Here is a 13,569-nt window from a genome sequence, read left to right on the forward strand (position 1 = left end):
CATAACCTTGAAAGCCTCGTACTTCCCAGGCGCTCACAATGTGAAGGCAGACCAGCTGAGCACGCATTTCGCACTCACGCACGAGTGGCAGATCCGTCCCGATCTGCTGCAACCGATTTTTTCATGCATGGGGTTTTTTCCCCAGATAGACCTGTTTGCTACTCAGCACAACAAGAAGTGCCCACTATTCTGCTCCAGGGCAGGACTGGGATGGGGGTCCCTGAGGGACGCCTTCGCGATCTCATGGAGGGGCCCCCTGCTTTACGCTTTCCCTCCCACAGTGCTCATCCACACAGTGTTGCAGAAAGCCAGGAGGGAAGGAGCCTGAATGATCCCGATAGTCCCAACATGGGATCGACAGCAATGGTTCCCCCTACTCCTGCGCATGTCGGACCGGCCACCGATGCCCCTTCCGGTGGCGCCGGATCTGCTCACGCAAGCCCAGGGGTCCATAGTGCATCCGCACCCCCAAGGCCTGCGACTACAAACGTGGTTGATCCATGGCTCAGCTCCCTAGAGAGCACATGTATGGAGGAAGTGCAGCACGCCCTAGAAAGTAGCAGGAGGACTTCCACCAGGAAGACCTACAAGCAGAAGTGGACTCGCTTTACGGCGTGGTGTTCTACCAAACAGCTAGCCCCCCTTTTCAGTGCCTATGGCTGTGATATTAGAGTATTTACTGGACCTCAAGAGAGGAGGACTCTCGCTATCCTCGTTAAGGTCCACCTTGCCGCCTTTTTGGCATTCAGACACGGAGAGACAGGGCACATGGTGTTCGCCCATCCCATGGTTGCCAGGTTCCTTAAAGGGCTGGTAAACCTATACCCCCCTCGGAAACCGCTTCCACTTTCGTGGAACTTGGACCTGGTGCTTAATGCGAAAAGGGGACCACCGTTCGAGCCTTTGGCCACGGTTTCCCTCTGCCTCCTTATGATAAAGACGATCTTTCTTCTCGCAATCACGTCAGCTCGCAGGGTGAGCGAGCTTGCGGCAGTTATGGCAATGCCACCCTGCGCTGTTTTTTCCAAGGAGGTGGTAACCATACGGCTGCATCCAGCCTTTGTTCCTAAAGTTTCTTTCTGAGTTTCATACTAACGAACCTATTGTTTACCCTCGTTTTATCCAAAGCCTCATAACTCTAACAAAGAGGCGCGCCTACACCTCCTGGACGTGAGGAGGCGCTAGCTTTCTATATAGACAGGACCAAGTCCTTCCAGAGAACGGATAGACTCCTAGTCTCTATCGCTCCCAAATCAAAAGGAGAATGTCTCTCTTCGCAGAGAATCTCGAAGCACATCGTATCTTGCCTAAAAATGTGCTACAAACTCAAAAAGACTCCTTTCCTGGCCATGCCCAGGGCTCATTCCACTAGGGCGGTGGCAGCATCAACACCCCTTTTTCAAGGGCGTTGCGCTAAAAGACATTTGCAGAGTGGCGACCTGGTCATCCTGTGACACCTTCGCCAAACATTACGCCCTTCACAGGGTATTCCAAGAGGATACCCGTCTTCGACAGCGGTCCTCTCGGGGACAAGCTGCACATAATCCGATTACCCACCTCCTATCTTGGGTTACTGCTGGGTAGTCACCTAATGTGGAGCACCCACAGGGACACTCGAAGAAGAAAGAAAGGTTACTCACCGTAGTAACGGTGGTTCTTCGAGATGTGTCCCCGTGGGTGCTCCACTACCCGCCCATCCTCCCCGCTCCGGATCTCTGTTTAGTGTTTTGCAGGAGCATCCGAGGCGGTTGGTCAAGGAACTGGCGGGGACCAGATCGCGCACGTGGCCGGGAGCGCGCGGGGGAGTGGCACGCACCGGCGCATGCGCGGTCCGGCAGAAACTGCTTGGAAGATCCGATCTGCGGCGCCGGGCGAGCCCGACACCTAATGTGGAGCGACCACGGGGACACATCTCGAAGAACCACCGTTACTACGGTGAGTAACCTTTCTTTTTCCCTGCCGCCACTGTTCATTTAAAAGGCTGAGTCAGCACACAGGCTAGTCAGTTTCTATTCCCCTTCCCTCCCCTGCCACTCTGCATTTAAAAGGCTAAGATGGCACACAGGCTCAGCTTCTGTCCACACTGCATGAATCAGGCTCTTCCCTGCTCCCCAGTCCCCCGCTGCTCTTCTGCTGCTCTACATTTAAATTTTAAATGCAGAGCAGTGGAGGAGGGGGGAAAGATCCCAATCCCCATGGCGGGGACAGAAGCTGAGCCAGCCTGTGTGCTGGACGTTGAGGAATGGTTAACTGAGTGACCAACAGAAATTTTGGTGGTTAGTCAGTTACCAGATTTCTCACTCTTTAGCATCCCTAGTAGTTTCATAATGTGGTTCAGCGATGAGCAATCAAAACTAGTGAGTGGGCTGCATGAGTGGGCCTGGGAAGAGAGCGAAGGAGCTGAGGCCAGAAGTAGGAGCAAAAGGAACGGGGTACAGAGAAGTTGTCAGGGAATAGAGACAGTGAGCTAGAAGGAAGAGGCAGCAGAAAATTATATTTGCATGGTCCCTCAGCCAGGGCCTGTAGTATTGCCAGCTCACCCCCCGTAACTAGGCTGCTCCTTTAGCAGTGGACTGCCAAGATACTGCAATGGGTGCCTGGGTTCTTGCTGAAGTCCCTCAGATGAGAGGAGAAAACATGGTGACACACTGGAGGGTTGTGCAATGAAGCAGACTTTGAGTGAATGGCACCTAACAGGGCTGTAGGCAGAAACAAGGATGGAAGAGACCTCACCACCTGAGGTGCCCTCTGGGACTGAAGTAATTCCCAAAATGCCTGGCAGGCGCTGCAAGTCTGGTGAGCGATCCTGTATCACCATGGACGTATATAGAGGCAACATGACAGTCATTTTCTATCCCTTTTTTAATGATTCTCAACATTGTTTGCTTTTTTGACTGCCACTGCATATTGATTGGATGTTTTCAAATAACTATCCACAATGACTCCAAGAGATTATTCTTTAAGTGGTAACAGCTAATTTAGATTTACCATTTTATAGGTATAGATGGGATTATATTTTCCAATGTACATTAATTTGCCTTTATCAACATTGAATTTCATCTACCATTTTGTTGTCCAGTCACTCTAGTTTTGTGAGATCTTTTGTAGCACTTTGCTTTCTGCTTGGGACTGAACTATCTAGAGTAGTGTTGTATAATGTGTATATTTTGCCACTTCAATGTTTACTCTTTTTTTTTCCTCCCAGATTGGTTATGAATTTATTGAATGGTTCTGGCCCCAGAACAGATACCTGGGGGACACCACTTTTTACCTCTCTCCATTCTGACATCTGACCATTTATTCCTACCCTTTGTTTCTTTTCTTTTAACCAATTACTAATCCATCAGAAGATCTTCCCTCTTATCCTGTGACAGTTTATTTTGCTTGAGCTTTTTCATGCAGGATCTTGACAAACACTTTCTGCAAAATTATATAAACTATTTTTACTGGATCCACCTTCTCCCCATGCTTATTGACCCCCTCAAAGAATTCTATCAGATTGGTGAGGCACAATTTCCCTTTATGCAAATTATTGATTTTTCCCCAACAAATCATCATCGATAACCTTGGGCTCACCACCCCTGGGTGTCTGATGCCTCTCTCACTATTCCTTTCCATCTTTCCCTGTCCAGTGCAGAGTGGCTCAATTTGGTGTGGCACTAGTGTACACGTTCTCTGTGGTATTTGGCTCTTATTCGAACCATCCATTATGCCGAATACCAGGGTCTTGATTTTTTGTTCGTCATTCATTCTGCAAATATGCCCAAATAGGTGTAGCTTCTATTTTATAACCTTCTGCAGCAGGTTCTCTTTCGGCTGTATCTTTCTATATAATTCCTCATTGGTGACCTTCTGCATCCATCCTATTCTCAGAATCTTTCTGTAACAACTCCTTTTGGATGCCAATATTCTTTTTGAATCTTTTGTTATCAACCATGTCTCACATCTGTACAACATGCTGTTGAATACACACGTTTTCAAGATGCTCAGCTTTGTTCCTAAGCTAATTGCTTTGTTTTTCCAGATCTTATCCATTGCCTTCAAACTCTCTTGATTTCACTATTTTAGTAGTTATTTCCTTCTTACAGTCTAGATCATACATTACGTTGCTCCCCAGATATGTGAACTTCTCTACATTTTCTAGTCCAATACCATCTACGCTGATGTTTCTTCCTATTTCCTTGTCTCCAAATACCATTGTTTTTGTTTTATCGATGTTCATAATCAGTCTGTACCGCTCCCTTTCTTCTCTTAGCACCTGCACCATTTTCACTAGCTTCTCCTCATCTTCCTCAATGATAACTATATCATCTTCGAACCTAAAGTTGTTAGTTCTGTACCCGTGCACAGATATCCCAACAAATCCTGTTCCTCTATACAAGCTTCCAGACAGGTTTCCTATACTATGAAATGGAAGCATTTCACCTCCTGGACACAATGCCAACATGTTGTCTTCAGTGACACATCCATCCCCACCATCCTGGACTCCACCATCATCATCATCAACCCTGGGCTCAGCACCCATTGTTGTCCGATGCCTCTCTATTTCCTTCCATCTTTTCCTGTCCAGTGTGTAGTGGTGCGGAGCTCGTTCATAGAAACTAAACCAATCTGCTATACCATCTTCCTACTCTCTGTGGGGTCAGTCTCTCCTATTTGAGCTGTCCGGCATGCTGAATATCAGGATCTTGAATTTTTGTTCATTCATTCTGCAGATATGCTCAAATAGCTGGACTACCATCTGTGATGAAGTGGGGGATACCTGTGTGTGTGTGAGTGGCTCACAGAGGGTGTGGGGCTCCTGCTGAGTGTAACCTTGACGACCAGGTAACACCTTTGTACTGCAGACAAAGGAGGAGGTGGAGCCTGAGGGGTTTGAATTGGAACTGGGAGTTGGAAGCAGTTAGTCTGGGCTGGGGGAGAGAGAGACCAAGGAGGGGGCCAGGCCCCGGCTCTGGGGGCCCCTCGGGGCCTCCTCTCCCCAACATGGATTGGACTGGCTGTCTCTGCCTGCTGTACTGACTCCTCTGTACGATGCTGTGTCCTGTCGGCTAATAAACCTGCTGTTTTCCTGCTGAGTGAGAGACTCTCCTGCCTGCGGACAGGGTGCAGAGCTTGGGGGACCCCAGAACCCCATCACACTGGTGTCAGAAGTGGGATGTTCTGCACCCCGAGGATGGAGCATCCAGCAGTAAGTGACCGGGGCCCCGGAAGAAGTGGGGCCTGCGAGACCCAGGTGTGCTGAAGGGCAGTGAGGTGCAGTTCCCCAAGGCGGAGGGGCCTGCGGCCGAACCCAAGCAACTGCGGTTGTGGTCCTCGAGAGGGGGTGTCACACCCGAGGAGGGGTTACTCCTGGGAATCTGTTGGAGTCGGTCCCAGAAGGTGGAGGGGCCAAGAGCCCAACCCCCAGGAACAAGTGACCCCTGAGGAGACTGACGCTGAATGAGTCCTTCCCAAGACAGGGTGCTCATGGTCCCTGAAAGCGGGTGTCACACTGAAGAAGGGGTTCCGCTGGGAGTCTGTTGGAGTCGGTCCCAGAGGGCAGAGGGGCCTACGGCCTAACCCCGGGCAGCTTGTGACCCGTAAGGAGCCTGGCACACTGAAGGGATTCTTCCAGGAATCGTGGGGTGCAGAGGGCATCAGCCTGAGAGCCTGCAACCACGCTGAGCAACTCCACTGTGAAGTGGCAGCACCTGGAAACCAAATCGAGATTAAAGAAGCTGGTCAAGGCAGCGTGGATGTGCAGTGGCAGAGCTGAGGGTTAAGAAAAATCCTGCAAAGGTGAGCCCGGATCGGGGCAGGGAACCCTGGACTGCCTGGAGCTCTGAACCGAGTGGCCTGCCACAGCTCAAGGAGGGAAGGAGCGATTCCAACCCATCATCTACTAGTGGCCAAGACAGACCTGCGAAGAGTTTTCCAGGCCTGGGCCGAGGAAGGTGCCTGTGTGTCTGTGCAGGAAAGCAGCTTGTCCACTGGGAATGGCAAGTTGTCTGTGAGAGAAGCTGCTCCACCTTCTGTGTGTGTGGGGAGACCAGCCAGGGGGCTGGGACAAAGGAGAGAGTGTCTCCCATTGTCTGTCTGTGTTGAACAGCAGCAGCAGCCTGGGGAGAGAGCAGAGCCTGCGTTTGGAAAAGGTGCCAATGAGGAAACTAGCCCATTATCTGAGAAGGATTCCTCAGCCTAGGGTGGCTGGAGAAGGATCCACCAGAAAAGAGCATTCCAGGTGTGTCTCTGAATCCAGCCATGGGGGCCGGAGCAGAGGGAATGGCTCTGGGATGGGCAGTGGTATCCCTGCTAAGGACACTGGTCCTTGGTGCAAGAAAAGTGCTTCTGCTTCTGGGGAAGTGAATCCTTTGCCTGAGCCTGTGGGGGCTCAAGATGGAGCCAAGATCCCAGAGCTGGATCTGAGGGCAGCTGAAGCCCAGATGGGAAGTGGGCCTACCTCTGTGTCTCTCAGGGGGGATGATGCTTTAACTTGGTCTGATCCAGTTAGTATCATCAGGGAATCCCAGAGACCAGACGATTCTGGTACTTGTTCTTTGCCTGATGCTGAGGTGTTATTGGGAGCGGGTGAGAGGACTCTGTCCTACCAGAGTCATCCTCTCGCCAGGACACAAGAACAGACGGGCAATGGAGTTATGCTGACTGATGAAATAAAGGAGCTGGTAGCAGAAGGGAGAAAAGGGATCCTAACCTTCTGTCCGGTGGTACTGGCTGTCTGCCTGGAGGGGCATTACGTGGGAATCTGCCAAATGGGCCAGAAGTGATCCTGGGCGTAGGTGAAACCCAGGAGCTGGTTGTGGCTCAAGGGAGCAGTGCCCCTGTGGAGGCAGACAGGGGTGAGTTGTTGTTTTGGGGAAGCTCTTAAGAAAGAGAATTTCCCTGAAACTTTTCCTGACCCATATGTGGGGACTGCAGAAAATGGGAGTGAGGTGAAGGAAAGTGAACAGGAAAGGTGCTTGTCTGTAAGAGCCAGAGCAGCCCTTTGCCTGAGGAGAAGTTTGTTTCAGCTCCTGATGGCCAGGACCCGCCTGAGTATGAAACCACTGGCTGTGCTCTGGAAGGGTCCAAAGCAGGCAGTGTAAAAGTTTCTCAGGAATTGGAAGTTGGTGCAAGTAAAGTAAAAACTATCAGGGAATGTGAGCAGCCCTGTGAGAACCAAATAAAACAGCTGCACAGTCAGTCTCTGTAGGATGCAGGAGAGCGCCAGCAATTCCCCATCTCCAGATGGTGAAAACACTTATATTCTTATACTGGACTCCACTTCTGATTCCATGGGGAGGCAGTAGTTGGAGGTGGAAGGACAAAGGAGCTTTGGGCCTGGTGGGCCAGTAAGGGATAAACAGGAATTCCTTCATGTGGATTCTGCGTCTGGGACTCACAAAACAACTCTCAGAAAGCAGTTTGGTTTGCAAATTTCCAGACTGGTGGGGGGGGGCCATCTCCCTGAGATCATCAATGGCCCAGCTCTTGTTAGAAGAGAGGGCACAGCCAGAGAGATCAAATTTCCACCCCAGGGGGCAAGAGAGAAGATTAGAACTTAATGGTGCTAAGAAAGGCCTCAGCCATTTATCCCCAAAATACCAGATTCTCAAGGAGGTAACACAAAAGTTGTGGTCTACCAAAGAGCAACGTAAATGTACAGTTGCAATGGGTTTGTTCTGTTACTCACGCTGACTGCTGTAACCAAGGGGTGCTGCTACCAAAAGCTGTAAAATTATACCATGCACTAAATGTTTAAAAAGAGCCATGTGACATGATGACATTGATGTAGAAGCATAAATTGTATGCTAAAGGAGTCTGTAACTCTGAAATGTCACCATTGTTCCCTGTAACTAGTCTTGCAACCTCTGACATGAGAAGGAACATTCCAAACCTATTGTGTGGCATGGAAGGGGAAACTAAGGCACACAGCCATTGTGGTCGTCTGGCTAAATGCCAAGGATGAAAGCATTTGTACCTTCCGTTACTGGACTGTAACTGAATTCAAGACATTGGCTGGAGCAGCTGTATGGACTGGTGGTCAGATGGGGCAGGACCCAGGCCACAAAAAACCTGTTTAATCTGTTGGTGCTGCAGCAAGACCAACCAACCCAAGGGAACTAAAGGAACTTGCCCGGCTGCATCACATGAAAAGGGCCAAGACCAAGCTCCTGACTTGGAGCCTCCCCCAGCAGGACTATGATGTGGAGGTGGTGCACATCAAGGGGAGAACAGAGGGTACAGCCAATGCCCTGTCACAAGGGGAGAGCCCCGAACTTCCCCAGGTCACCAGTTGAGTGACCCCGCTCAGTTCGGTCTGGAAGAGGGGAGAGATGTGATGAAGTGGGGGATACCTGTGTGTGTGTGAGTGGCTCACAGAGGGTGTGGGGCTCCTGCTGAGTGTAACCTTGACGACCAGGTAACACCTTTGTACTGCAGACAAAGGAGGAGGTGGAGCCTGAGGGGTTTGAATTGGAACTGGGAGTTGGAAGCAGTTAGTCTGGGCTGGGGGAGAGAGAGACCAAGGAGGGGGCCAGGCCCCGGCTCTGGGGGCCCCTCGGGGCCTCCTCTCCCCAACATGGATTGGACTGGCTGTCTCTGCCTGCTGTACTGACTCCTCTGTACGATGCTGTGTCCTGTCGGCTAATAAACCTGCTGTTTTCCTGCTGAGTGAGAGACTCTCCTGCCTGCGGACAGGGTGCAGAGCTTGGGGGACCCCAGAACCCCATCACACCATCCTGGACTACCATCTGGAATTTAAGGTGCCAGGCCTTACCCTTAGTTTGGTCTGAGCCTGCTTAGTGCTTTCCTCCCACTGGTGGATGGCCACTCAGTGTTTTCCCACTTTATCACCATCTGCTTTCTGAAAGGGCTGATAAACCCTTCGGATTGATCCTTAAACCAGCATCCCCTAGAACCTCAGTCTTGTTCCATTTACCCTCACCAGACCTCTCTTCAGTTACATCTTTCCTAGGCAAAGTAAGATGACCACCGATATGCAATTCTAGCTATGGCAATTGTGTAGCTAAAATCAGCATATCTACTCTTGGGTAACTTGGCTGTCTATACTGGGGAAGGAGGTCAACTGCGACCCTGAGAGGTCGATTTTGTGCATCCATACTAGACATGTGAAATCAAACCCAGCCAAGAGCAGGTTGATCATCTGGGGTAGTGTAGACATAGCCTTCAAGACTTTGACCATATCATCCTCTCACATTTATCCACATTTCTCATCATCATCACTTCTGCTAGGAAGGTCAGCAGATTGGAAGCCAAGATGACTGACCTTCTCCCCATATAGCCTATGTCTGCACTAGCCAAAAACTTCGAAATGGCCACGCAAATGGCCATTTCGAAGTTTACTAATGAAGCGCCGAAATACATATTCAGCGCCTCATTAGCATGCGGGCAGCCGCAGCACTTCAAAATTGACGTTTCTCGTCCAGACGAGGCTCCTTTTTGAAAGGACCCCACCTACTTCGAAGTCCCCTTATTCCCATCTGCTCATACGAATAAGGGGACTTTGAAGTAGGCGGGGTCCTTTCACAAAGGAGCCCCATCTGGACGAGCCGTGCAGCAGTGAGCCGCGTCAATTTTGAAGTGCCGTGGCTGCCCACATGCTAATGAGGTGCTGAACATCTATTTCAGCACTTCATTAGTAAACTTTGAAATGACCATTTGCGTGGCCATTTCGAAGTTTTTGGCTAGTGTAGACATAGCCATAGAGTCAAAGACAAAGTTTTGTCATACCTTCACCCTAAATTTTGCATGAAAGTGGTCTGAGTTATACCTCAACCACTCCAGCCACCTCCCGGTCTTCCTTCCTAAGCCGCACTTCACTCAGACAGGTTGGATTCTAGTCACCAGTTGTCCACTGTGCACACATTCTGCCTTGACAGGACCCTTGCCTCCACTCCTTTTCATAGCTATTGCAGAAAGGTTGCACGGCCAAGCCCTCCCATCACAACACATACCAAAAGGCATCACAGAGTGCTACTGTTAGTCATCATCATGGCCCACTGCTTGACCTTTGCCTCCATAGTGGCTAGGAAGACGTTACTGGGAAGACATGCCGGATAGCTGTAATAGGGTCAGCTCACTGTTGTGGCACCTCTTGCTGGTCACCCTGGGAATTAACTCTGTCCATTGAAGCATGCTGCCTTCTATCCACTGTCTTGCTCATTATCATGCTGCTCTGTTATCTCCACTGTCTCTCTGGACACACATTGATCCCTGGACTGCAGTGTCCTTTTCAGGTCACTGCCCAATGGCAGTGCATGCCACCCTATTCTCACCCATTTCTAGAGGTATCAGCAATCCTCAATCAATACACCTACCACTGTAACCAACTGCAGCCTCCGAAGTCTAGTCCCTTGACTCAGGGGTTAGCCAAGTCTGTAAAGGCCATGGGTTTTTTGGGTGGCGAGATGTGTGATGCAAAAGGAATGTGGGACCTAAGTCCCCCCACAACTCTGGGTCATGGCCCAGAGATTATCTGGTAGCAATCTTTTGCTGCCCTCCTCCTCTCCCCTTATTTGCTCTCAATGATCCCTGGGCCACTTTCCATGACATTTGCATCTTCTCAGCCCTTTGTCAAGGGCAAAGTCCTAACCGGTACTGGGCTGAAGCCCCTTTATCTTGACTCCTCTGAATCTGCCCAGTACTGCTCCACACAAAGTGCTTCTCCCTGGGAACCAGTCACTCATCCTTGCTTGTTAGGACCCAACTGGTCTCTGCTCTGCTGAACAGCCCCTTATATTACAGTAAACCTCCGATTTACACAATTCTGACACACGTGTTAATCATATTAATGCAAATGTCAAAATCCTGGGCTCCAGCCACCCGCTTCCCCCTGGGCAAGGGGGCACAGCTTTCCCCAGCTTCACCCAGGTGGGGGAAGCCAGAGAGGCGCTGCTGCTGGGAGGAGGGGAGCCCCTCAGCCCAGGGAACTGAGAGCCAGGTGCAGCAGTGCCTGATCAGTTTCCCAGCTCCCCCAAGCAGAGGGGAGCTGGGAAACTGACCAGGCACTGCTGTGCCTGGCTCCTTGTTCCCCAGGGCTGAGGGGCTTCCCCACCCTCTCCCTCTTCTCCCCTCCCTCCTCCTCAAAATCCCTGGAGAGCCAGTTTCCCAGCGTTGCTATGCTTGGTTCCTGGCTCCCTGCAGCTGAGCACAAGCCTGGAAAGTGACCAGGCACTGCTGCGCTCTTGGCTCCAGGCTCCCAGGAGCTCAAAGGAGGAAGGAGGGGTTCCCATCCCCTGACTTACATGAAATTTGAGTAACACAGGGGTTGTGAGGAATGCAACCCCCACATAACTTGGAGTTTTACTGTAGGGCTAGCCCAGCAAAGAGCTCTTTGGCTTCCCATAAGCCTTTCTCTGACTGGAAGGGTTTGCGCAGGCTACCATCAGCCTACTTTTAACCTCTCCCTTGCTGGAGTGGGGCAGCTGCCCAACTACAGTGGCAACCTGGCACTCTGTCCATATCTTCACTGACCAATGTCATTACCCAGGCAGCAACAGAAGATGTGGCTGTGAGCTATGCTATCCTGCAAGCAATGATACCTCTTTCATCCTTCCACCCGCCTCCAAGCTGATCACTGCCTGATACTTACCCATATTTGTGTGTGTGTGTGTGTGTGTGTGTATATATATATATAACTGAAGGAGTGGGCATGTCCTCTTGGAACCTCACTTGGAGTACAAGAGAACATACAGTCCACATGCATGTCAGTGAATATTGCTACTCAAAACTTCCATTTCCCTTGTGTGACATGTATGTGGCCCCAAATTTGGAATACAAGTAGGACCAAATATCACAAATAACTTCCAGTTACAGATAAGTAATTTTCTCTTTCATGACTATTTGCAAAATCTCAGCCAGGATGACATGGTAGTAGTCCACTTTGTTTTATTCGAACAGAAACGTCCAGATAATCCCTGGGGCAAAGTATCCGTTAATATTTATTTTGATGGGATGTCACTGTCTTCCTTCATGGCATACCATCAGCATTGTATTTTTGAAGATGATCAAAATATATCAAATCCGGTAAGTAAGATTTAATTGTAGTTTTTTGGTGTTCTCATAACTTAAAAAGGTTAACCATTTAATTAATAAGTGGTTGTGAACTTCTGCCATGTTGTCATTTTTATTACATTACATTTTTTAATACCTTTTAGGTTTGTTGCATATTACTAATGTTTCAAAATGTAAATATCAGCAGTATCAAAGCATAGTTTCCAAAAAGGAAAAAATATGTACAACTTCTGCCAAAGTTACAAGGAAATCAAAGAGAATTGCAAACTTTTTGCAGTTGAATTTATCCATAGCAAGAGTGATAAGTATATTAAAAATGATGGCTAATTAATTAGTTTTAACTTTATTAATGAATTTATTATTCTAAACTGATATAAAACTTACAGTGATGGGCTATCATTCAAAAGTTAGTTAACTATAGTTAGCTTCAGAAACAGATTTAAATTCTCAAATTATTTTAAGGACACTTCTTCAGTAAGATATCTGACTCTCCCTACTTCTTCTGATCTGATTTCTTTAGAAGTGTCAAACTTTAGGGTATGTGGCTTTTTTCCTCACTTCATCCTGAATAACATTTCCTCTTTATAGAGAGGGAAGAAGCCAAGACTTTGCTTCTGTTATTTCTTTTTGTACCATTTTGTATTCTGAACTTCTCTGCACCTTATCGTAGAAATATACGGTTGAAAAGGGACCTCAATAAGTAAAGTCTTCCCCCTCCCACCATGCTGAAGCAAGACCAAATAAACCTAGACAACCCAGAAAGAAATTTGACCAGTCTTTCCTTAAAAACCTCCAACGATGGGGCTGCCTTAGGTCATTTTGTCCAGGTCACGTTGAATTCTTCCTTCCAAAGTGCTAACAGCCCCTCCTGAACTCCGTGTGATCCACAGGTTTTATAAGAATACCCTCCACTCCATTATTTAAGTAATTAATGAAAGTATTGAAAGTTACCGTGCCCATAACTGACTCCTATGGGACTCCACTATATAAATCCCTCCATTTTGATAGCAAACCACTAATAAACTAGTCTTTGCATATAGTCTTTCAATCAGTTATACATCCACCTTTCAGTTATTTCATCCCTTCTCCCATTTAGTTGTGCCCCCAAAACGCATAGTTGTTGGAAGACAGAACCTTTATAGTTTGAGTAGCTCTCTGTTTTCTGAGATGCAGTGCCATACAGCTAAGTAACAGAGATAGCTGTGTTAGTCTGTATTCTATCAAAACAAAACAAAAAACCAGTCATGTAGCACTTTAAAGGCTAACAAAATAATTTATTAGCTGATGAACTTTCGTGGGACCGACCCACATCTTCAGATCTATAGCCTTACCAGAACAGGCTCAATATATAAAGCACAGAGGTCCAAAAATTGTTATCAAAGTTGGGAATTCAGATATAAGAGCAAAAACAGTGGGGTGATGAAGTTAACTGTTAGGTCAAACATAAGAGTGTGTGAAAGAGTCCTTCTAATGGGTCAGGTAATTGCTGTCCCTGTTCAAACCACGTGTTAATTTTTGGACCTCTGTGCTTTATATATTGAGCCTGTTCTGGTA

At 48.5% G+C, this 13,569-nt stretch overlaps 1 protein-coding gene across 1 annotated transcript in view; it reads left to right on the forward strand.

The window, feature by feature from the left end:
- Positions 1-13,569, forward strand: part of RNF17 (ring finger protein 17) — a 170,672-nt gene that overhangs the window by 136,493 nt on the left and 20,610 nt on the right. Inside the window, exon 27 of the mRNA XM_074982032.1 lies at positions 11,902-12,027. Coding sequence (XP_074838133.1) covers positions 11,902-12,027 — 126 coding nt within the window. The remainder of the gene's footprint in view (positions 1-11,901; positions 12,028-13,569) is intronic.

The sequence above is a fragment of the Carettochelys insculpta genome, chromosome 1 (genome assembly GCF_033958435.1).
Source record: "Carettochelys insculpta isolate YL-2023 chromosome 1, ASM3395843v1, whole genome shotgun sequence".
In the NCBI taxonomy this organism is placed as follows: domain Eukaryota; kingdom Metazoa; phylum Chordata; order Testudines; family Carettochelyidae; genus Carettochelys; species Carettochelys insculpta.